Raw genomic sequence first — 25,925 nt, forward strand, 5'->3', positions numbered from 1 at the left:
AATCTGACTTTGACTGTTCATACATTAGCCAGATCCTTTCTAACACAAGCAAGTAAAGCTACTCTATGAAATTGTTTCTGGCTGTCTAAGATGCTGAGATCTGTGCTAATACCTTGGACTCGTAGGACCTTCCTATGAGTAGAAGCAAATTAAAGCATTTTGAGGTCTGGTCTGTAAGAAGAACCAGGAAAGGAATTGGTTTAATTACAGAATAGTTTTCCAGAGCTCAATTCTTATTAATGCACCCCATTTGTTTCTGAGGCACACGTTCTGAAACTTTACAGACTAGATATGTTTCAGTTTCTCCTTAAGAGGACGACAGTAGAGTGAACACATATTATTGCAACCTGCTTTTTCTAGAAACTCTTAATGCCCATGGACTTGAGTTTCAATATTCAAAGTGACTGTGGAAGAGCTGTTTTAACAGATGTCTTGCTATCAGCAGACAGCTTTCTAAAAATAAAAATTTATACAGAAGAGACATTTTCCTTCTTCTGAAGGGGGCTGTTAAATCTTATAAAACATTTACATTTAATAGTGATGAATAGCCAAAGAAAAAAAGAAAAGTCCCCCAAGAAGTTACACTGATAATGGTTTGAACAGAGCATAGCAAATAGGGCACAAAACCACAGAGTGATGAATGAACATAACATAAAATATGGGAATTGTGTAAGAGGCTCATTAGTGAGCACCATGTGCTGTGAGCACTCAAGGCAGCAGAGGCTTTCTGGAAAGACAGTACGGGATCCAGAGATGCAGGGCAGCATGAAGTTACAAAGCAGTCTCAATTCTACTGTTTTCTAATTTCAGAGTGTTTGATTTTAATCCTGTTCTTGGGAAACATACATCCATATATGACTCACTCCTAAAGCAAATATAGAAGTATTATTTTTGTAAAGAATATTCAGTAAAAACAGATCAGTAATCACTCTCTATTCTCTCAGTAATCACTGAGTATTCTAAGCTGCTCATGAATTACGCCTGGATGGCTGAGATGAAAACTTTGACATGAAATACTTTAATTTACCTGTGCTTGGAGGTTCTTCTAATCTGAATCTTCCAAGGAGAAGGCATGTACTCTCCAATTCTTTTGGAAGTATTTTGCCTTTTACAGCTTTAATTCCTATATTCTCAGTTTGGATGATTTTTAAGGTTCACTGACTGAAATAAAATCTTTCGCTACTAAGAATGGAAAATACAGCATCCGTTATTCTTTCTTGTAGAAAAGTAAACAGTATGCAGTCCAGATCCTTCATGTGTTCAACATTATTGAGCTGGAGGTCATGTAAATTTGGTCTGAATTTTCACTGTCATGAGTAATTTCTGTTTTCCAATAGGTACATTTTCAGAATACTTTAAAAGCCTTGGCTACATTTCAAAATGTTATTTTATTTCTTGGTCTTAAATGACATAAATGCAAGTTTGTTGCTATTTTATAAAAGCAGTCTATACAGAGATCAGTTCTACCTACATGGATTGCTTAAGCACTCAGGTTAGAAATCATTTTAACTTAACTGATAATTTATTAATATTTTGAATGGTAATGATTAACGTAGACTGGAATTGTACTTGAAATGCTAGCACTTATCAAAAAGCATATTTAGGAACTGGACTGACTGCACCTGCTCTTTATATTACTCTGACCAGATCCATATTTGTGAAGAATTTAAACTTAGTAGAGCTCTGTAACTGTAAACTCTTGCACTTTTTCTATTAAGTATGAATATAAATGCACTTTGCTGCCAAAAATAGCTTCTAAAATAAATGTTGTTAAATAGAAATTTCTCCTCAAATTTAGGTATGTGTCAGATGTTCACGCATCTTGCATTGATTATAATGCAGACTTGAAATGAATACAATGAATTTTAGAGTTGCATGCATGAAAACTGCAGTATAATTCACCACTAAAATAGTACACCCCCCCCGAGGGCTCCCTCAGGTAAATGACAAAAATTATTAGTATAGTGAGTAGTCACACTTTCTATAAATTTTCTAACATATTATGCTAAAATAATGAATAAAAGATTTTTTCCCAATCCTTTTTCCCTTGTAGACACTCAGGGATGGGTCCTCTTCTGGACTGAAGCTTTATCAGCTTCAATCATCATGAGAAAATACCAGCTCAGGGTCTTTCAAGCATAATTTATCACTAGTCCACATAAGGAAAAAAAAAATAAATCTATTTTATAGCCTCAGCCCTAAGAACTGAGGACGTCATCTCTAACCACCTCTGTTCCTAGTCCCCATACAGCTATACTGCTGCTCTGCTCAAGCCTCCTTCAGCAAAGCATTTGAATCCTGCTCACTTAATGGGCAGAGGCTTCTTCATTCACAGAAGACCTTGTGGAAGGATCAGCTCGCCTGGACTTCACTTACTAAAAGAGAAGAAACTTCTCCCACCCCTAAATCCTTAATCCATCCACTGCCACAGGCAAACTCCAGCACTTGCCAGCGAGCCCCCAGCCAACGCAGGGACCCACTTATTAAGGGCCAATTGCAGGAGCAGAGCGCCGAGAGCTGGGGCAGTGACTAATACAGCATTGCCAAAAGTCTTTGGATGATATTTCACACCTTCTGAAGGCATTTCTACTTCACCAATCAGTCAAATGTCTTCTGATTTAAAGGAGTGTTAACGCTGAACTGTGTATTTCTGCGCTTTTCTGTTACGTGCCCTGCAGGTGTTAGTCCAAGCAAATGCTTTGCTGTTTAGGAATTACTTTGATGGTTGTTAATTTATTGAAAAATTAGGTCTCCGGAAAATTATTTCACAAATAGTGTGTGTATAAATATTGTGTGTATATTATGTTAAGTTCATCTTCCTCCAGAATGACAGAATCCTTTTCTTTTGTTTTTACCCTCCCCCCTTTTTTTTCTTTTAAACAAACCCCAAACACCCCTCTACAGATCCTGTTACAAGGCAAAAATCCTGGGATTGCTTGGGAATATACATTTTCCAAAACGAGCAATGAAAACAAGACATCTGTCAGAAAACATAGCTACTCCTGGGTGACGGTGCAGTCTGAGTGCTCAGCTGCTTGCGGTGGTGGTAGGTAACTTTCCAATTTCCAATCTTCATCTTTTAAATTTTTTTATAGCATCTTAAACATTTCAGCTGCTTTTATTTTGCAAACTTGTATCAATACATACGGGTGGTTATACTGAACACCTGGTCCTTATTTTTTTATCTGACAACTTACAACATAGGTGAAGTACCTTCATACTTCCTTTATAGTAAAAAAGAATTCATGCCGGTGTCAATTTGTGTCACTTATAGTGACTCAGTCTTTTTTCTTTTGGTCAATCCGTATGCATATGATATCTTCCTGTTGAAGTAAGGTGGGAATTAAATACGCACTTTGCTGTTGCTGCAGTATGGGAATATAGAAAGATACCAAATAATGAGTAAAATTTATCTTATCTGTAGAGAGTAATCGAAGACTAAAATATAATCAAGACCTTTACTGACAGTTGCACCCTGATTTTCTCACTGTTTAATTACAAATATTTGAGTTCTGCCAGGTCAGAGTCTGAAATTCTGTATAAGCTAAGGATTTCTTGTTACCATATTCCTCTAGGTATTTGCTTTGCGCAGACCATCTGTTTGTTTTTCTAAATTCTGGATGTTCTGTCAGCGAAAGCAGTTCTGGGAGGTAATGAAAGCAGAAACCTGGCATGTGGGAAGTCCTGCAAAAAGAATTGAGAATTAAAATTTTAGGACCCTTTAAATTGGAACTGAGTCATCTAAATCAGACTATATGATGCAGTTGTCTTCAATACCAAAGAATAGGACTGGGTGACCTAGGAAATGCCACGTTATGCTCCTGTATTGGCAGATAAGTCCGGGTGAAATTCAGGAATATCTTGCTCGTGTGTTGTCAGACTTCACAGCATCTCAGTAAACTGTTTGTGGAAGAAAGACCCACCAGGAGCACTGCAGACATAAAATATGACAACTGTGTTTTTCTTGCTTGCCTTTAAAACAAATGAAGGTTGCAACATGGATATAAAGATGATGGAAGCAACTGTGTTTCCAAGTTTGACTTGCTGTGGCAAGTGACCCATGGGTGAGGTGAATGATACATCTCAATAAAAAGATAAATCTATAAAATCACTTAATCTTATAGCATTTGTAGTCTTCTCTGTAATCTGCTGATGTTGACACTAGATAAGAGTTTAGGTGAAGGAACCTGCAGAATTCTGGAGTGTAAAGATATGGTGTAAAAACTTGCTACGTGTTTTGTTCCAGTTTGCAAGTGCATGAGGAGAGCTCTAAGCAAACACTGCTAGTTTCTGCAGGGAATTAGGATTTGAAGAATTACTAATTTTTGCTGGGGGACGGTTCTGCACATATGCTGTTTATAACTAAAATGTTTCATCTGACTTCAATAGTACCTGTGTTACAGAGAAGGAAATTAACGTTAAGACCATGTTGCCAAATAAAATCCTATTTTATTTAGTTCAAGTCAGTGGAATTTTACCAAGGATAAGCTTGGACTTGTCTAGTTAAAATTCTTCCCTGCTACTTTTTCCTCTTATAATTTGAGTAAACGTTTATTTTATTGTATTTTTTTTCTAATACTTCCATAGGACACATTACAGCAAAAGCAATTTGTTTAGAAGATCATCGTACACAAGTTAATTCCTCCTTTTGTGGCCCAAGGATGAAGCCTTTAACTGACACAAAGCTATGCAATACTAATCCCTGCCCAGCATAGTAAGTCCTCATTATTTTTGTACCTTTTCGTTGTGCCGTATGACTGAGTTTGCCACAAAAGAAGTCCCCTTCGATAGGCACGCAGAATTGTATAGCCTACTAGATGAACTCGCTTTTATTCTGTAACGTAAACCAGTAATTGTTTAAAAATGTTAGTTGTGTAGGCTTCTGCCCAAGGATAATAATAGAGGCGGTATTTCTTTTGTTGCTAAGCAAGACCTCCTGAGGATTGCTTGCAGCTCTGTCACCATGCTGGGGTTAGCTATGTGACACTGAGTAAATCTAAGTTACTTAGAGGCCTGTTCTGCCACCTTTACTCACCTTGAATCAATAAGACCATTTCCTGAGTAAAGTGCTACTCCCCCTGTGGAAGCTTGGCCCCAGAACTCAGATTCCACATATTAGATTAGGTTAAAAGAATCTTGTGAAGTGTAATTAGTGATTTTTTGGACAAAATGTACCACAGGGTGTTACGATACCAAGAAAAGGACTATCTAAACCAAATAAATCGTCAGCAATGCTCCTGGTGCCCACAAAAATAAATATGAAGACATTGCCTGTGTAAAAAATCTTATTTTCTAAAAGACATAAGAAAGGTGAGATGCAAAGGAAGACACTGACATATAGATAAGCATTTGGAATCCAGCTGGTCCAAATCAATAGAGCTCCTTTAAAAACAAGGGAGTTACACTGATTTATAGTAGCTGTGGTAGGGGTCCTTTGGAAAAAAAAATGTTGTGCGCTTATAATTAAACACAGTATTATGTGGCTTAGAATATAAATGGGTAGATTTAAGGACATATGTGCCATCTTTTTTTCTGTTTTTTTTTTCTCTTTTGGATTCCTGACTTTGCAAATATAGCGCTATTTTAATTTTATAGTAAAGATCAGTAAAGCTGTACGTTGGACATTTTGACTTCCAGAACAGGAGATTTTCTAAAGCAATAAGTTGAAAAAAATTATGAGTATTTCAGTGGGAAATAAAGACAGTTAAGGATGCAGTGAAGCGCACAGGCAGCAGAAGGCAGAGGAAATGGAGGAAAGCTCTAGACCTGGTGTCATCTGCTGGACTGACTCTGTGATGAAAGCACTGGACGCTGAAAGCCACTGGCTAAGCCTGCTCCCATACTTCACAGAATGACACACTGGAGGAAGGTTGATAGGAAGCACTCCCCATCTCCTCCAATCCAGAACAGGGTGATGGGGCAAAGCAAAAAGATGTATATGTTCTCCAGGAGCTTTGTTTTTACTTAAAAATCCATAGTTTGAAATATGTTGAACATTATAAAAATAGTCCCGTAATAGTCTGGAATTTCCTGCAAAATTTAAAGATTACAGCAGAGTACACAAAATCCAAATGGCAAATTACACACTATGACCACATAACGATAGAGATAAGGTTTAATGGTCACATGTGACACGAGAGCCCCATGTTCCTACTTCAGCAGTTTCTTTAGATTGCATTTAGCCACATGAATTTTCTCAATACTAATTTTAAGTAATCTTTGTAGCCGAACACAATCTGTTCATATACGACTTATCTTCTGCCAGAACTATTTTTATCCAATGAACTCAGTAACATTTAAACAGAAATGTAGTGTCTGTGATGTTCCCAGGAGTCTTTTTAAGCTGTTTATGCTTACCTTTGTTTTGATGTGGCATTGTTATGCTATAAAGCTTCACCAAAATCGTATTAATTTCTATTGATCACACACAAAATTTCCCATTTCTGTTAAGCAGAGAGCTCGATGTATTTTGAACATCTACTGATATATCTATCACTGGAAATGCTGAATATCCATTTTGACACACAATGCAATGTTTCCATGCTGAAACTTCTCTTATATTCTTAGATTTACTACTTTAAAAGACAATTAATGACTTGGACCCTAAAAAGAGTACAAAAAGAAGAAATGTAAAAGCCCCAAGACACCTTTAGGGAAAAAAATGCAACTCACTAATTAATTATTTTAAAAATCCTTAGGATATATTCATGCATGGAAGATCTACATGTAGGACCATGCCTTAAATTAACAGAGTGCCATTCTGCTGAGTGAAACTATGCCAGAATCTCTGCTGAAGAATCTGCCCAGAAAATCATGGCATGTAATATTTCCCATAAAACCGGGACTGCGAACATCAAAAATGTAGTATTAGTAAATACCATGGAGGAAACAAGGAATGCTGAATAGCCAGCAAATAAAGCAAAAACAAATATGGTAGGCATAATAGGCAAGGGAAGGAGGTGAATAATAGAGGAGATACAAGCGTGTCGGTTCTGTGACATAAAAGAGGCTCCAGACTTATAAAGGTCAGTGAGGAATAACTGCTGCATAAGAACAAAGACTTATTAGTCTGTGTAGGAACAAACTACTGTCCCAACAGTAAGAACACCGAAAGGCATCAGCACTGCACACTGTTGTTGTTGGATTTCAGAGCTGCCAAATCTGGTCATAGTTATTTAGTTATTTGAGCTAATGAAAGATACTCTTGGATCATAGCCCAGATAGTCTTGGCAAATGGCAGTTTACTAGAGGACATTAAAGTAGGTTTATTGCCCTCTCCTCTGTGAAGAGGGGAACTTTCTGGGCAGTTATGGTGAATAAACTCTTAAAATGAACGCTTTTGGTTCCTCTACCAATCACCGTTGTCAGAAACATCAAGGCAAACTAATTAAAAATTGTAAAAAGGATTAAAACTATAACTTTTTTTCCAAAAGTGTGTATTGCAGTAGTCCAAATATTTATAAATCAGACAAAAAGGAAACTTCTGACGTGTTCTGGAATTATATAACTACTGACTTTTCAGATTAATATTTCTTTGTCCTTACATTAGTGCTTTTTAAATTTCCCACTTCTTTTGGCAATTACTGAAGTTACTAGACTGAGAGTTGGGATTTCTTTGATTCCCAAAGGAATTTTTCCAAAACAGACTTTTTATACATTTTTTTTTACAAATTAAAATTAGCTTTATTTTCAGGCAGATGTGAACAGAATAGCAAATGGGATGCTGTTCATCTTTCACACAGTAAGAAAAGAAAAAAAAAGCTTGCTTGTCATTAAAAACATTAACAAAAATCCTACGTATGCAGCTATTCCAGTGGTCACAGGGCTGATGCTGTGAGAAACCATGGAAGTAGGATAGGCCAAGCATTTGGATCGAGATGAGAATGTCTTCTGTGGCATACATTATTAAAATCTGTAAAACTGCTGGTTTAAAATCTTTAAAATTCAGTGCTAGGTCTTTGAATACGAGTTCTCAACTTGAGTAATCATATCGTCATTCATAATTTCCTTTGTTTCTTCACAGCTGTTTTCCTATCTAGTTGTTATTTATGGTCTTACATTGTACGCCTCTGTGGGCAGACACTTGGCTGTACGTTTGCAGTGTTCCACAAAGGCTGGGGACCATTCAGACCTTCAGTAACAGGAACACTGAGCAGCTATTGACATTTCAAAACTGAACTTATCCTAAGCAATTGGCAACAATTCTTCAGACTTCGTGTAACTTCAGTGACACAATGCGTAACTGAAGTGTTCCTTTGACTGGAGATAGATTTGCCCAACAGCTTTTGCTGGTTAGCGTTCCTCTGGTTTATTTTGATTCAGCATCATCCATCTGCCGATTTTATTAGTCTGAGGACGTTTAATGACCCTAATCACCCAGACCCTAATGACAGCACTGCTGATTTTAGCAAGCAAGTTCTTTTTTTTTGTGAATAGAGGCCAGTAAAGTTTGACAGAAGTACCACTGGACAGCACCATGCCAACGTTTGTTGCCCTGCATGAGTGTATCTACTCACAAACACATTGGCAGGTACCTGTTCAGCTAAACTGGCTCCATTCTTTCCCTGCCATGCCAGCTTTTCCCTTAGATCAGCTTTTCCTCCTCTGCCCTGTCTTCTGAGAGATGTAAAAAGGAAAAAACAAAGGGCAGAACTTTCCAATAATCGAATGTTATTGATTGACAGAACTCTAACCATCTATCTGGCTTCTTCCTTTGGCCTCTGGTCTGCTAGTCTCTTTGGAGGTCTCTTCAGCAGCTAACGTGACAAGAGTGATCATCCTACCATTTCTTTAGAAAATATTTTTCTTTTCCTGTTTTAGAGATTTTTTTTTTCAATTAAAACCATAGACGTGGTTAAAAAGGCACGATAATTTGTTAGCCAGACCCTTAGATCTTCTAGAAACTCCACCTGCCTCAACGGCACTATCTCTCTCAGTCCCCATGGAACTCCAAATTCCAGGTCGGATTCGTAGGCAAGTTGGTTCTGGTAGATGAGAACTGTAAATAAGTGATACTAGTTTTTCTAGTTGTGTGACTTATATTTCATCCCTAGCAAAATGTTCCATGCTTTGAAGACAGATTATATAACTAAGGCTTGTTGATTGCTTGAACAGGTATCAGTACCTCAGGAGAGCAGGCTCAGCAGAATCCCTGAATGACTCACATTTGATAGGTGGCTCATACGTGTTGATTTGATAAAGCTAACTGGACTCCTGTGTTTCTAACATACATTTTCTTCTCTAAGCTGGTCAACAGGCGAATGGAGTGCATGCAGCAAATCTTGTGGAGAAGGGCAACAAAGTCGTCTCATTCAGTGTGTCCAGAAAAGGGCTTTCCAAAGAGAGGAGGTAGTGGCCCATTCCCTGTGTCCCGTCAGCACCCCTGCACAGGTGCAGATGTGCAATAGTCAGGACTGCCCACCCGAATGGAGCCCTGGCCCGTGGTCTCAGGTAATCTGGAGAAAAACATACCTTTTTGTCTGCTGGCATAATGAAAATATTGCCAAAAACTCTGCTCAAAAAGAAAACTGCAAACTTGGTGAAGATAGTATTTTGCAAGTGGCTCTGGAAGATAATATGTAAACTATGCATATATTTTAGCTAGCCTTCCTAAGTGCTCGGACAGGGGAGCTGGCAGAAGTGGACATGTGGTGTCCTTTCTTGGTACATACAAACAGATAGATGGATATTTTTTTTTATATCCTCTTTAGGAAGTGGTATAATTCAAGTTGGGATTTTTCAAATAAGCCTATGAAAATTAATTTCACAAGTCCTGCTGAAGTGTATTGAACGGGCCTATTGAACAAGTTACTGAAGATTTTAAGATTCAACTGAAAGCTGTTATATCACAGGCTCAAAGGAATTAAAAGGAAAAAAAATGCAAAATACCCATCATCCTCTCTTACACAAGTCAGAGTAATTTTAAATGAAAGGAATTATTTGTTTATTTGGAAGAAAAAATTAAAACCACAGATTTTCAGCATGCAAATATTTCTGTTGCATCCTCAGTACAGCTTTGCTTTTATGAAATCTTTTTAAAACATTTGTAATTTAATATGAATAGTGATAGTGCAGGATTCTGCCTTGGAATGTGCCCCTTAATTATTAATAAAAAGAAGAACAATTAGAAGAGGATGCAACAAGCTAGAAAGCTGACAGTATTATTTCAGGGCTGTGGATTTCTTCATTTCATCAGAAATGGCTTGTTCGTGCATTTTATTGTATGCTAAGGCAATGAAAACTATAGAATGATGTCTTTCCAACTGAACCTTGGTTCAGGAGTGCATATTTATTCACTGGTGACTTGTCCTAAGCTTCAGCTGTAATCTTGGCAATTAAAATGTCTTTGGCCAAGCTTCTTAACCATTGTGTGTATCAGATTTTGTCTTATAGTGAGCTTCATTTGGGGAAGGAGTTACGTATAGATTCCCTGGGTAGTTTTCTCTACCTCTATCTCATCCCTCTAGGCCAACGTGAGGACACAATAACAAATAACTGAGAACATCTTGCTGTGGGAGATTTTGTGATGGGACGTTAGGACCAGCTTTCAACTATGCTGTCCAGGGAAAAAAGCATTTTGCTCACAAGTCCAACTTCCTCGTCCACGGAAGAAAGACATTACTTATCTGCCCTACATGGGGGCTGTAAGAGTTCATAGTTTACATTAAGAAAACATTTAGAACAATGTTTCAGCAGTGACATACAGATGTTACTGTTACTTATTTACCAACAGAATTGTATTATAATGGCAGCTACACAGCACATCAGCCATGGTTTCTATGCTCTCCTGTAAAATACAAATAATGCCAATTTTAATTTCCTCTCGTTCAAATGAATATTTCTTTCCATCACAGTGCTCCAAGACTTGTGGGAGAGGTGTTAAGAAACGGGATGTCTACTGCAAAAGTACCGGTTCTCCCAAGGTTAAAATTTTGCCTGAAAGTATGTGCAGCAGAGACCATAAACCTGAATCCCAGCAGACCTGTGTGCTAGGACGCTGCCCCAAAAATGACCGACTCCAGTGGGTGATTTCTTCCTGGAGTGAGGTAAAGTGGTGCGGTTACATGGCTCACTGCCTTCCTTTGCTGCTCTTGGAAACATTGACTCAGGGACACCCACCAACCATGTGGGGGAAAGCAAGCTGAGCTGTCATTTGAAAATCAGATGTTGTAGGCAGGCCAGTATAAAAATACAGTTGTTTACATCCAGATGTAGTTAGATGTACCCTGATGTCTTTGTTTTTCAGGACTTTCACTGACTTGGATTCATATTTCAGTTTACACATTACAGAACATGGTTTTGTGTTTTAATTATATAATGCTTTCATAGTTTTGCATAATTATTTGGGGTCTCCTGCACATAGCACAGTCTCCTTTATCTGAACATGTTTCCATAGATTTAAGAGGTGTACCTTGCCTTTGCAGTGCTCAGCCTCCTGTGGCCCAGCTGTACAAAAGCGAGAACTAAAATGTGGTGAGAAAAGCATCCATGGGAAATTGATCACCTTTCCTCAGAGAAGATGTAGAAACATCAAGAAACCAAATGCCAACCTGGAAGAAGCTTGTAACAAGGGAGCCTGTCCATCACAAACGCTGTATAACATGGTGTCTGGCTGGTATTCCTCACCCTGGCAGCAGGTAGGAATGGAAAACTTTCTCGCCTCTCTCACCTTTTCTCCAGCACTATTTCATGTCTTGGCTTTTATTGAATTTACAAAAGGAGCAAGTTTCTCTACACAGTAGCTCAAGTGGCATACTGTAGTGCTTTTCTACTACACAGCATTAAAGGACAAAACAAATGCAATGTGCTTGTTGACTCTTGGACAGCGTATCCGCCATAATTAGGTGAGGCTGCAGTGCTGGGCTTAGAGAGCACCAAACCTAGAAAAGCCGCAGTAACCTGTGCCACAGAATGGACGCTAGCTGGAGCGGCACAAACAGCTGGTGGGCGTAAAATGCTGAAGACCATGCCACTGTGACTTGAGGGCAGTGTGAATCCAAGCTCCCTAGATTAAAGCTAGCTCCAGTCTTACATTGTGCTGTAGTCAAATGTCCTATTGTATGGAGGAGGCATCTCCAGTCCTAAAGTCCACAGGTGTCTCCTGCACGTAGCCATTCCCTGAAGGTCGCACCACTCAGCCACAGAAACATGATGCAGCTGGTCTACATCTATCATGTACTTTGGTGCAGCTCATTTCTTTGTCCTGAAACTGAAGAATGTCACCTAAAAATGTTATTCATGCTTGAGAGGCACTACATTCCATGCTCATTTTCCAACACTTTTGTCTCAGTCTTCTTCGAACTGCACTGTGGTTAAACTATTACATATCTATATGCACAATGTATTTGAGTATCTGCACAGATTGCCTGGAATTCCCTAAATACTATGATTAATTACAGGATCAGTCTGTATTTGTTTCTACATTCTTGCAAACAAGCTTCTGTATTTCTGGAACTTATCTACTTTATGAGTCACATATCAATAAGACACACACTCATTTAATAACATTTACATGAAACAATGTATGCCTGACAATTGTAATCAGATGAAAATGACCACATTTATCTTAAAGACAACTTTTCATGAAACACATACAAGTAAAACGCTTATTCATTTTAAAATAGTTCATAGATCTTCCTGCAAACGCATACTGGTTTTCCCCAGATACTGCCATAATTATGGTTCCAATGGGAGTTTTCTCTCTGTTCAGACAGCAGGATTGGGCCCAGAGGCTCAGAGTTCAAAAGAAATCAGTGCAGACAATCAGGAACAGGTTTTCTAAAATACTCAGTTTCTGTCTCGATGCCTAAATAAGGAATCGAATTTTCAGCTGAGTCCTTAAGTAACCAAACTTTCAGAAGGGAGAACAGATGCACCCATCTTTGAAAAGCTGGTCCTGATGGGGGTTGCTGAATGTGTTGCAACACATCCAGTCCTGACCCCTCTCTCTTTCAAAGTCTCATCCAAAGCCCTTGAAAGTTACTCCTTGGCTTTCATGGGCTCCCAGAGAGTCTCTATAATGAAACATGACTTTTACTTTTTTCCTCTCTTCAGTGTACAGTAACATGTGGAGGGGGAGTGCAAACCCGGAGTGTACAGTGCCTGCGCCAAGGACGACCAGCTTCTGGTTGCTTGCCCCATCAGAAACCAGCAACCCTGAGAGCCTGCAATACGAACTTCTGTCCAGTTCCTGTGAAAAGAGGTAAAACTCAGCTCTACATGCTGCAGCAGGGTTGGTTGCTTAGCACTCTATATCCAGCAAGTCACCTTTTCCAATTACATCCACTGAGGATTAGGATTTGGCATGTTCCTTCATAAATGAATTTTCCCTAGACTTTCCAGCTTTACAGTCACTCTCTGATACTACAGCTTCTCTCTTCTCAAAGTGAATCCTCTTAAAGCAGACTTGAGAGTATAGCTGAACAGATTTAAAAAAAGAGATATATTTAACAAAAAGTATGACAGAAAGTTATGTCATTTGGTTCTGAGCTGCATCTTTGTACCATCTCGTTGAATAACATAGGATCATTGTATGCTGGTACTGTTTTATGATTAAAAATAGCAACTTTTGAACTGAGCAATAAGAACCTGCCATTTATTTTTAGTCTTCTGAAGTCCATCCCAGCTTCAGATTGCACCCATATCCTGGGAGTCCAAAAATGCTTTGTCTAGAATGTACTTTCTCTTCTTACTGCTTCTGATCACTGCATGACCTGCAGTCAGGGAACATGAAAGTAAGCTCTGTCCCCACCTGTATGTCTGCTGTACCCATTTCCACCTCTTCAGTGAATTTTGTAATTCTAGAGGAGCAGGAGGAGCAAGAGGTTTGTCACTCTGAATGATGGAAGGGGAATTCTCTCAGAATCACCACAGAAGGAGAGCAGTGCTTTAGCCCCATCACATATGTTTGCCTACAAGCTGGTTACAGTTTGTGACTCCTGCTTAACTGTGGGGAAAAAAAAAAAAACTCATGGAGATCCAGTCTGTCCCATATAATGCCAGTTACCTTGGTATGCTAAAGCACTTTAAACATTAACTTTAAAAATACCGTACATTAACTGTCTTTGTTACTGTTTTGAAACTGGGAGCTGAAAGTAACAGCTATAAAACTTAGGCTGGATTGCAAGAGAAAGGTGGTAATAGAGTTGGGAGCAAAGGTCAAGCTCTGGCTCTGCATCTTGTGAACTGACATTAGCCAACCACCCTTCTCATCTGCACTGACTCCTGGCAGTCACTGTGCACAGAAACCCCGTAAAACCCCGTGATATCTTAACAGAGCGCTCTACTGCATCAGCTGAAAGACATGCAGAGTATCAAACTGATATATCAGGGTCCTGAATCCAAACAAGGACATATAGATGAAATGGGTCTAAAAGGGATAAGTAAATAGTTCTGCTGGTTTTATAAGTAAATGTTCTTAACACTTCAAATGAACCTTCCTAAAAGAGTTCTGCTGTACTTTGGAGTTTTTCTTTTACATCCTTTTCCATCACCATATAGCAAGTACTTTTCTTTCACCCTTGCCTTCCTCTGCTATATTTCATGTCTGGAGTAATGTCTGTTATTAATTTTGGCCTTGGCCTGTTTCTTTCTCTCCTCACATCTGCAGGAGCCCTTTCCCCTTTATTGTAACTGGGTCGTCAGGCTCTAGAGATCAATTATCTCTCCACTGCTCTCTAACTTTCTGTCTGAACCAACAAAAAGAGAGGGAACCAGCTGTGCTGGAATCACATTGAAGCAAATTAGTCTCTATTATCAGCCATGCAGCTCCAGCTCAGTGATCACAGTCAAGAAACTAGTGTTTCAGGGAGCATTTACACACTTTCCTAGACAAACTGGGTCATTTCCATCCCTCTGCTAGATGCAGTTATGGTCACCATAACTCCTAGTAAATCCAACTGCTTAAAATGCATGAAAATTTAAACAACATATAAATACTAGAGTAAATAGAAACAAGGAACTGACAGCCTGAGCCACATCCATTGAAGTTTGTGGGGCTCCTTTGTGTTCATTCCAGTTGTCTTTGGACTAGGTCCCAAGGGTAAAGTGCTTGGCCATACCTCTGTAGTGTTAGCATTGCACTCTGATCTTCAAAAGGGACAGAAAGATTTATTAACATTGCCTCCTTAGTGCTTATAATTGTTTTTTTTTAAACAGTAATTTGCAATTTTTAAAAATTTACCCTTCCATGGCAGGAGAGCTTCTTCCTGACTTAATGAGAACAGCCTTCCTTACGTTTTGCTGTGCAGGTTTTTCATCTGTCATCTGCTTTGGGTCCTCCCAGCAGCAAATTCTGTCTGGAGGACAGCAGGTGAAGTAACATGAAAGCTGGAGCTGAACTCCCAGTTGCATCCCTCAGTTAAGAATAGGAAGGCAGTGCTATGGAGTGGGCAGGCTGCAGTTCGGTACTGAGCTTCCTCGTTCCTGGACAATGGTTTGGTCAAGGACGGTATCTTCTTTACATAATGTTAGCATTTACAGACGGGCTTATGTTTTTAAAAAAACTGAGGAGTAAAATGGCATCTTTAAAGAAAATTACTATTATTAAAAAAAAAATTTCTTATTCCTTCAAATAAATTTGAGGGTGATAAATGTATACAACATCACCCTTGTCATCACATAAAAAGGAATTAAAGAAAGCAAAGTAATGACTAATCAAAAGTTGTTCCTGTAGCGAGATGGAGATGACTCCTGGCTCACAGAATATGAAGCTGTCTGTGCTGTATGAGGGAGCATTTATCTTCTGTGACTCAGCATAGCTGATCTGAGAACGCAGACTTCAGTGGCTAGATTTTTCTTCACTGTCTCCCTGTAAATTCCTTTTATTGGCCATGTAAACAGTAGTTCTGAGAGTCGAATGGAATCTTTTCCCATGCTCACAGGAGATTTCAGTTTAGCTATAAATTTTGCTAAATCTCATTTAAACGTCTTACTGCTCTCTCAGACATGGTGAATTTGTTTATAAATCATCCGCATGAATCATGACTCTGCTCTTTTAAAGAAACATAAAGCATCCACTACAAAACTGTAGAACGAAGCAGCTATGAAAAGTTTCTAAAGCAACTAGGATGTGTGTATAAATGATCTGTACATAAATTTAAGTGAAATAAAATCTTAATTGAAAAATATGGTTCATTTGATTTGTAATTAAAAGCTGCACTTTTCAGAACGAATCATCGTTAGCCTGTCTCTTATCCCACTGCAGTTCATTAAGATTTCACCAGTATGGCATGGTCAAACTCCTAAAAGCCTGATTCATGCCATCTAAATAAAGTGTCTAAGAAGAGAGATTTCTTAGACTCCCTGCATAGTCAAATGGAGAGAAATAAGTCCCTCTAGGAACTGCTGGAACGCAAACACATAGCAGAGCACTTTGTGCACACACATGCACAGAGTAGGGCCCATGCATCCAGATTTCCTTGCATTTTGCTTGTTCATGCACATGCACTCAAAGCTGACATTACTCTGAGGTGTAGGTAAGCTCCACCTGTTGATGATGGCAGCAAGCAACCAGCGTCGAGCACAGAGCAGGCTCATTTGTACAAGTATCTGGCTTTAGAACAACATTTGTCATCCGAGATTAAAACACAGATGACTTTTAATCCTCTACCATGAAATTTCCTCTTGTTTTCCTGAACTTTAAATTGTGCTTTAATTCTTTTAATTCCTTTAGCCTCTGACTTTCCTGTTATATTAGCTCTATCTTTATCAAATTAACAAATTTGATCCCTTTACAAAAAATTAAACATCTCCTAACAAATTAAAAAAATAAACTAGTAATTTTGAGATGAAAGATAGTTCATGGTTCCTTTTGTTTGAATTGAGTCACTCATTGTGTTTTTTAATATTACCAAATGCATACAAGTGCAGAACTATTGTCTGACTTGTAGACTTGCTAAAACACAGTCTTACCATATTGCTTGGATTTCTCTCCTTCAGATGCTCCTTCTTGTGTGGATTTCTTCAGCTGGTGTCATCTGGTACCCCAGCATGGTGTCTGTAACCACAAATTTTATGGCAAGCAATGTTGTAAATCATGCACGAAGAAGAACTGATAGCAGCGTGTTATCTGAACCCTTCAGTGACAGGATTCTCTTCTTCAATTTATGTTGGAATTAACTTTGCTTTGAGGCAAGACATGGTGCCACATAAACCACTGATGGAAGAGACATTTTTTCTAAGGGAATGTCTGAGGTACAGTAATTGTTGGATATATATTGAAAAAGGAATGTTTCTTTTTTTCTTTATTTGCTGACCTCACTGAAGTACAGGGTACTATGGATCACTTGACCACTGAGACTCGAGGGGCAGTTCTTCTTTCTTTAAAAGTGTCATTTTGCACTGTCATATGTTATGAGGAAGAAAATAAGACAAGGAAGCCTTTTCTGGCTAATTTAGCAGAACGCAAAGCAAAAGAGACTGGGAGCTCAAGGAGGAAGGTTACAGCATGGCAGCATGGCAGATCGCGCTATCAAAAGCGTTTCCTTTCATATTTTTTACGATACTATCGTCCCAGGGTAAGGAAGCTGTTTACTGCCACTTTCACAGAGAGACATTCAAATGGCTGTTGTCTGGAGAATGCAGTGTCACACGTGTGACCGCAAGAAGTAAATAGTGCACTACAAAGATATATGGTGCTTCTCTATTAGACTTGCTGCTGGAAAAGCAAGTTTTGCATCATGCTAATGTTGTTTTTTTATTGTTTTGAAGAATTCATTTTCTGCTTTGTGTAGAAACTCAGAGGTGGTTAACTAGTAACTTGAAATGTATTCCTAGAAATATTCAGCGTTAGAATATTTGGAGTTTTTAATATTGCTGTGTTACAAGTAAAATAGGATTTCATATTTCAACTAACTCAAGGAACTTGGATTTATTGAGCTCAATGGTTATGTTTTCAACTTTCTAAGCTCATTAGATATGTAATTTTAAAATGTAAACTTGATATTTTAAAGTAGGTTGTTTTTTTTTTCAGAAGCTAGGTTGTTTGAATGCCGAGATACTGAAGAATGTCTTCCTTTTAATCTTAAATTTCTCTGCAAATTTTATTCATCCATTACACAAAGGAAATAACAAGAATACTACAATCCATTAATTCATGCTAAACTTCTCCATATAGTTATTTATTCACATAGTGTTATATGAAAAAAAAAAAAAAGATAAAGGTAAGTGGATGATTTACTCTAACCAAATAAAAGTTAATTATATTTTTATACATTCTCCTAAACTTTTATTTAGTTCAGAATCCACCACCAAACAAAAGAACTATAAACATAATGATATTTGTAATCATTCAGTATCGAGATTGTTGGTGACACTCTGTATCAAATGGTACAATTTCTGCGTTGAAAAAATACCCACCCTACTTGCCAAACCCATGCTGAGACAGAGCTGTGTCCTACTGTAATTTTCTGGGGAGCGCCTACGAGGGACATATTTATCTAATTCCACCCAATCCCACAACTTCGGTTGATGAATGTAGTTCAGTTTTACTATTTTTTTAAAGTATCATTTCAGCGTAAGATTAGCCAGCTCAGCACTAATGCCAGACAGTGGTCACTTAAAATTAGCAGTTCCTTTTGCAAAAATGTAAATTAAAAACATGTATTCTTATAATACTTTAAGAAATGATGATTGGAAACATATCTTAACGTATACCACTCTGTCTTGATGTTGGACATTGTGTAATTATAACCTTTTTTTCTAGGAAAACTAAAGGGGTGGTTTTTTTTTTTTTTTTTTTTGTTTTTATAATTGTGTCCTTTTTCATATTTGGTGTAAAATAATTAATTTATTAATGCATAGTTTTTCCTTTATATCTCTTTGCTCACTTCCTTAAGTGACAACTGAGGAAAGAAAATGGTAGTGTCACAAAGTATGAATTATGGTGTAAAAAAAAAAAAAAAAGCAAAAAATATAAGTGTAATATTTAATTATTTTATAAGCTTTGTAATAAAGTACTCTAACTGTTTCATTGTATTTGGAATTGTAAAATTCATGAATTAAATATGGAGGTTATAAGTAAATACCAATTAATATAAGCGGTGTATGCATTCATTTGCGTTTGTGTTGATTTTCCCATAGTATCTTTAAGTAAAGTAAAACATTATTCTGTTTTCTTCTGCTACGTAATTGGCTCATGTCTGTGATGCTGGGGCTGACAGTTCAGTGGAGCAGCAGCAAGAAAAGCCACCCTCACGAAAAGCCTGTTCTTTGGGGCAGTGGAAATTTAGCCACCATAGCTGTGACCTCTGCCTAACCATGCCCCTACCACTCAGGTCTCGTCTGGGTTAATATTGGCGGGCAACCCTCAACACAGTGGCTGAGAGTGGTAACAAGCCATTATGATGAATGGGGTGGAGGTCATTCCTTTCAGGCACTCAAAGTCAGGCATACTGCTAAGGTCATGTGAAACTTCTCTACTTTTGAAGGTCCCATTATACTGGCAAGTGAGGAATGCAGGACTGGTTATTCAACAGAGTGAATAGATTGTAGTTGCCTCTTAAGAGCAGAAGATGTTTCTCATTTGCGTGACTACTCTACCATTGAAGCAGCTGGCTTGGATTGTGCCTGTTTCAGGCACAAAAAGGCAAAATGGACATAACTTCCGGGGTTTATTTTTGTAACAGCACAAAAACTAAAATACACACACACAAAATAAATACAGTTGCCTCTCCATGTTCAAGACAAAACTGACCAATTGCTTCTCTCACCAAAGGCAGTGGAACCTTGTCTAGCACAGACCCAGCATGATTCTTCCTGCATGTCTTTATCTGCAAGGTGGTTTGCAAGATAAGAAGCCTCACTCAACACAGCATTAGGTTTTACAGCCTCTCCCATCTGCCTGGGGACACTTACTTTGTTTTTCTAAAAGTGACTCAGCTAAGATGTTTCCAAGCCAATCCCTGCTAGGGCCTACATCAGTTCAGTAGATCATTTCTCATATATATATATTATTTAGCATGTATTTGCTGCTTTTCCCTTCCTTCACCACCGCTCAGTTCTCTGACTTACTTGTAGAGCAAGCTATACAGAGTGTTGTTGGAAGAAACACTGAGCATGCTTCTTGACTTACAGTAGAAGCTAGTAGGCAACAATAAGCCATAGATCAGTCTGCTCCTGAAGGATTCCCAGCAAGTGCTCCTTTGAACATGATTTGGCCTAGTGATTTGAATAATTAATATGCCCACACAAGAATTCAGACTCTAAGTTGCTGTGTGTTCTGGGCTAGAATTTTGGAATTAAAATGAACTGAGGGTTGTCAGTGAATTACAGTGTTGGAGATGGATGTTGAAAGAGGAAATATTGCATAAAGATGTGCTATTGTGTCATTGGATCAGCCCCAAGTCCACAACTGTTTTATGGCTGAGCCCTTACAACAATATTTGGTATACAAAGCTTGGCAGTTTTCTAGAAGTATATTGCTGCAAGGCTCACTTTATAAAGCAGAATGGGGTCTTTTCACAAAGGAAGAGCTTCATTTCCTGTAGTCAGATTTCATCACTCAGGTAAAGGATGCATCTGCCTAAAACTCAAACAGATATGTAATGAATGGCTTGATTGTGTGAATCAAACTCAACTATCTCAGATGCCCAGAAGACATGAAATGTTGGAGACAGATGAACACTTCCCTGCATGTGGTTTTACAGTAACATGATCCATATCCCATATTTCCTTTATTTTTCAGCAAAACCTATTCAAAAGCATCAATAAAATAAATTAACATTATTATTTCTATTGTAATAGAAGTCCAACCCCACTGAGTCACTGGGATCCCATTGTGTACAACACTGTATACACATGTCATGAAAGGCTTACCGTTCCAAGAGTACAACAAGAAACAATAGGAAAAGAACACGTTAACAGTGAGCTCATTGTGATGAGGAGAAAAAGTGTTGCTCGTGGCTCACTGTCTGGACACTGCAGAACATTTCAAGGGCAGCTCCATGCAGATAAGATCTGAAAGAGCAACACTGAGGAACTTTATCTGGAGTCTGTCTCGAAAGCGAACACTGAGCGTTGCTGAGGCCTGAGAGGACATTAGAGAGGAAAGGCAGCAGAGAAGCTGGGATACAGTGGAACGCAAAGATGAGGTGTGTTCAATGTTGAGTTCTACCCAAGACAGTGACTGTCACAAGAGGAAATCAAGTCTTCTTTCCATCCAAAAAAAGTTCTGAAATAAGGAGACACAGGTGCTAGAAAATACCTTAAATCCCTCCCCAGGCAATATTGTATGAACATTAATGAAATCAAGCTGACCTTTCTGTCTACTTCTTGCACACTGTGCACCACTACCATAGGTATTCTTCATCCACTGCTCCTCAGAACAAATCCAAGTCTGGGTTGGGCTGGAACACACCCTTCCCAGATGTATATCACATTCTGAAGTTCTTCACCTTGCAGCTTACAAATAGCACTTGGTTCCCACATGAACAGGCAGCCACAGACCGGTAGCAGGGCCGTAGTGATTCTCAGACTTGCACTGCGAATGGTAGAGATGCAGGTTGTTATTTACAGCATTTGTACTGCATTGCCCGTGGGAAGTCATTGCCTCTGCCCTGGGCAGAAGTAAGCAGAAGCACACCCTGGCCTGAAGAGTTTGCCTTCTAACAGCTGCCACACACCCAGCAGGGCTAAGGGAAGTAGGGCACCCATTTTCCGTGAGAGATACCAGGGCAGAAACAGCCTAAATGTCCTAGCTGGGCTGAACTAGAGACAAAATCTGAATTTCTCAATTCACAATGCAATGCAGTAACATCAAAACCAGCTTTCCTCATGCTCCCTGAAGAAAAGCATCTATTAGGGGACTATCCTTTAAACTACTAAACATTTTATGTACCTTCTGTTCAATAGTAAGTATTCCATCATTACCAGAATCTGTTTTAATTTCTGGATTCTGCCAATGGAGGCAGGAACCATCAGCTAAGCCCTAACTTCCAGGGTTACTTTCTAAGCATTAAATCAAGCTATTGCCACCATACATTTCAGCCTTAACCCAGCTGTGTACCTGCTGCAACTTAAAACAGACCTTTGCCACCCTTTAGGTGACTGGGGCTGCCAAGCATTTATTTATTATGTTCTGTTGTGACAATGTTCACTAAGCTTTTCATAATAACATAGGAGAGCTGACAGAAAAGCTCATTCAAAAAGAATATGAAAGGGTTTGTAATGGAAATATTTACTCATTGAGTTCTTACCTATGGGAAGGAAACATTTCAGAGAAAAGCATACACAAGAACTCTCTCTTTGGGATATCTTTTTGTACCACCATAATATCTGAATAAGGTCTGTCTAATAGGAGAAACTGAAGACACTCTTCCCAAAGCAAGAATCACCTGCCAACACTCCTGTGCTTCCGTAGAAATAACAGCCCTCTACTAGCTCTGTTTAGATTACAGCTGAAGAGATTCAGGGTAGCTGCAGAATTCAAGAGTTGTTCTTGTACAAAATACTTAATCCTATCTATAATGCCCTTTCTGACAAACTGTCATAGTGCTTTCAGCATGGTAACGTCTTGCAGACATCCCAATTCCTCACCTCAGGTATTCCAGGATTCTGCCAGTGCTCAAGCAGAGGGGGGCACCTGAACACAGGAGTGGCTGCATTTTCCTTCCATAAGGAAAGATGAGCGAAAATGCCATTAGTGTTTTCCCTGGATGCAGTCATGACTTGTCTCAGAGGAAAAGCCATTCTGGTGTAACGTGTTCCCCAGAGCATTAGAACTCACACTTCCACACTGCATATTCAATGTAACTGTTGAGCAAGTAAAAAGTAATTGAGGTCTCTATTTCCTCAGAATGCATCACCAAAACAAAGAAAAAGGTATTTATAAGCTGCAAAACAAAGTATTTTGTGGCTTTCATGTGGGGGGCTTTTGATAGCTGAAATACAACTTTTGATTGAAAGAGACAGAATAAGCTTTCCAAGTACATTTTTAATATCCAAACTCATTGATTTTTTTTTTTCCCCAAAATGACACAAATTGATAAACTTTACAGAAAGCACTCATAGATTATTCACTGTGTTAATTATATGTCACTATTTATCCACAGGAGCTGAATAAGATTCAATATACAAATGATTATTTCACCTTCCACAGAAAGATACTCTACTTCCAAGCCCATTAAAGGAATTTTAGCTTTCAAAGAATTTAACCACAGCACCCTCCATTGATATTTTAACTGGATCAGAACATTTCATTTCTAGCCAGAGATATTGCCTGTCAGCAGAAAGCTCAGCAGCTCAGACTTTGTAAAAATACACTGCAAGTGCCAAGTTGCCCAGAACTACCATGACTCACTCATTCTTCTTTTTGCTGGTGTGTGGGGAAAAGTCAACCAACACAGACAATAACAGGCTGTAAACACAGCTCTCTCCAATTAAATATAGTATATACTTCTTCAAACTGTATCATTTACCACAATTTCATTTTGAGGGTTGTGGTGTCCACTTCCAAAATACGAGTTGCAAAACCAAAATTGTATATAAACAAACCGGACCATCTAATTAGAAAAGCATTCAGCTACTGAGTGAGACCATCAGATGGTACACGGGCTACTGTGTTACACATCTACCCTATTACATGTTCTGAACTTGAACTGGCGTTGTGTCTTGCGGCCAGTTAACATCTAATGCTGACCTTTTTATATTTTGTTTCTCAATTGCAATGGAACTTTTCATAAAAAGTGTGAAATTGTTATAAGCTTATTGTTCAGATAAGCATACAGCTTGATCAAGCGTCAGAACCAGTCTACTAATCTCTAGCTAGACTAGGCCTATGTTACATTAGCCACATCGATTCAAGAGCGTACCAGAGGAACTCTCAGGTAGCTGATATAAAACACTTAACACGCTGACACATTTAACATCTGGCACACTCATCAGTCATTTCATTTATTCCTTAGCACGCACAGTGATTCTGGCCTGGAGCTTACCCATTTTTGAGAATCCTGCTCGGTTTCACCAGTCACACTGCTGTTTGTAACGTAGAGCTCAAGCCTCCAGGCCTCCCCGACACAGTGCAGTGTTGCAAGTTGGTTGTGAGCACCAGTGAAAAAACTCCACCTGGGCTCAGTAGCTGAGAAGACAGAAGTTCACAGAAGTGCTTATATAACAGGTGAGGGTTGATGCCAGAGCTATACATTACAGTTTGGGATTACAGGGCTTCTGAGCTTTGACCTGTTGTCATCAACAACTGCGAGGCTGACGGGAGGTCAGACTGACCTGTGTTTGCTGCACAGTATTTGCATTGTGTTCAATTTGACCCACTCCTCAGTGTTCCTGCTGGTCTTCAGCAGGGGCCAAGAATGGAGTTTTCATCTTGAACCATAACTTGGAAACACAAAATAGAAGGGAATCTATCCTGACAAAAAGCAGACATGAGATACTGTACAGGATTTGCCCATACTCCATTGTTCTTGGTTCACTGATTTGTTCACTGTTTCACACACAATGCTAAATCTATGGTCAGGAAGGAGGATTTTTTCTTACCCAGTTAAGATCATCTGGACATTTTCAAATACCTTCCTAGTATTACTGCACATATTTTAACCTCTTCTACAGTCTTCCCGTGAATTATCAGGTTTAAATCTTTGACCTTTTGTATCAAGTCTGCTGTAAGGTGGTAGTGTTTTTGCAACTTCTTGTACTTGTGCTGGAGAACAAAGAGCAGAAGGGGATCAGAAGAGCAGATACTCTTTTGGCTCCTTCTGGACTCTACACCTATAACACAGCAGTCTGTTGTGGTCAGAGACTGGATTTGATAAAACAAGTGATCGCTTTCAGCCCTTTAACCACCTCTGTCTAGCTCACTATATCCACTAGCCGCTCTTTGATTAGCTTGGTTAAATGGTTAACTTTACTTATGGCAGGCACAACTCACACCTCATGCCCATAGAAAGGCAAGTGCAATGGGGCCCTCATGTTGACTGGTACTGATCTCAGCACTGATCTGCTGAGAGATTGAGACTTAAAGGGAGATTAAAGATCTCATTCATCTTTTAGGTCATAGCACAGATTCCTCTAACAAGGTCAGTTTCAGAATCTGCCACCCAAACTCTTCCTACCCATATATATACACAATATATACTCTATAATTCTTCCTGGCTCTTAATCTAGCTCTCTTTTTATATAAGGAATGTAATTAAGGTGGAAAAAAACCCTCAAACTATTCCATACGTGCTACGTTGTCTTACTCAGGAAAGGGCCAGAGTGAAGTAGTTCCCCAAGCTTCCTCAATTACACAATCACATTTTGCCCAGGAACAGAGTACTTCAAGAACTGGCTTATTCTTGGTGCTGGCTTTTGTAAATGCTCTTCCCTGAACTTCTCATTAACCTTCTGAACCTCATGCCTACTGGATGGATCCCAGCCAGCACCCTTCAGCTACCAAAGGACTCTTTGAAAGGAAAGTTTACACCTCAGCTTCCAAATTGTGTTACTGTGGCACACTAACTATACAGCAGAGGAAGGCAAACAGAGGATTTTCCTTTTTAAAAACAGCAGTCGATTAAAAAATAAAGTAGCAATAATGTGAGAATCATACAGTCCTGAAGTCTTCAGACATTTTGGCACATAGCTCTGTCTCTCTCGGACAATTGCGTCCCCTTTTTCACTGCTTCTCTCCTCCTGTTTCAAAGCTCCCCCCCGAAGCCGTCGGGGGGTGGGAGCGGAGCAGGTTGTGAAGTGTCTTGGGGTAATGCACTTTGACAGGGAACTATGCTGATTAAAAGTTATGGCTTTGGAACAGCAAAGCTCCCACTGCTGTCTGTGTACAAGTTGCTGCTTTCTATTTAAACCTTAACAGTCACATCTAATCAAGAGAAAATAAGGACATTCTTATGAATTCCATGAGAAAAAAATTCCCTTCAGGTGTAGGTTGCACGGTTTGATCGGCTCCAGTATCATGTTTTAGCATTTCATATTAATCC

At 38.9% G+C, this 25,925-nt stretch overlaps 1 protein-coding gene across 3 annotated transcripts in view; it reads left to right on the forward strand.

Moving 5' to 3' along the window:
• Positions 1 to 17,118, forward strand: part of ADAMTS18 (ADAM metallopeptidase with thrombospondin type 1 motif 18) — a 76,693-nt gene extending 59,575 nt beyond the window's left edge. For all 3 annotated transcript variants that reach the window (XM_086757951.1, XM_010129501.2, XM_086757950.1), the window contains 7 exons: positions 2,905 to 3,046; positions 4,588 to 4,714; positions 9,246 to 9,450; positions 10,854 to 11,045; positions 11,424 to 11,636; positions 13,054 to 13,201; positions 16,939 to 17,118. In XM_086757951.1, the coding sequence (XP_086614077.1) occupies positions 2,905 to 3,046; positions 4,588 to 4,714; positions 9,246 to 9,450; positions 10,854 to 11,045; positions 11,424 to 11,636; positions 13,054 to 13,201; positions 16,939 to 17,054 (1,143 nt within the window). In that variant the 3' untranslated portion in view covers positions 17,055 to 17,118. The remainder of the gene's footprint in view (positions 1 to 2,904; positions 3,047 to 4,587; positions 4,715 to 9,245; positions 9,451 to 10,853; positions 11,046 to 11,423; positions 11,637 to 13,053; positions 13,202 to 16,938) is intronic.
• The last annotated feature ends 8,807 nt before the right edge of the window (positions 17,119 to 25,925 follow it).

This window comes from Chlamydotis macqueenii, chromosome 13, assembly GCF_036417535.1.
Source record: "Chlamydotis macqueenii isolate bChlMac1 chromosome 13, bChlMac1.mat, whole genome shotgun sequence".
In the NCBI taxonomy this organism is placed as follows: domain Eukaryota; kingdom Metazoa; phylum Chordata; class Aves; order Otidiformes; family Otididae; genus Chlamydotis; species Chlamydotis macqueenii.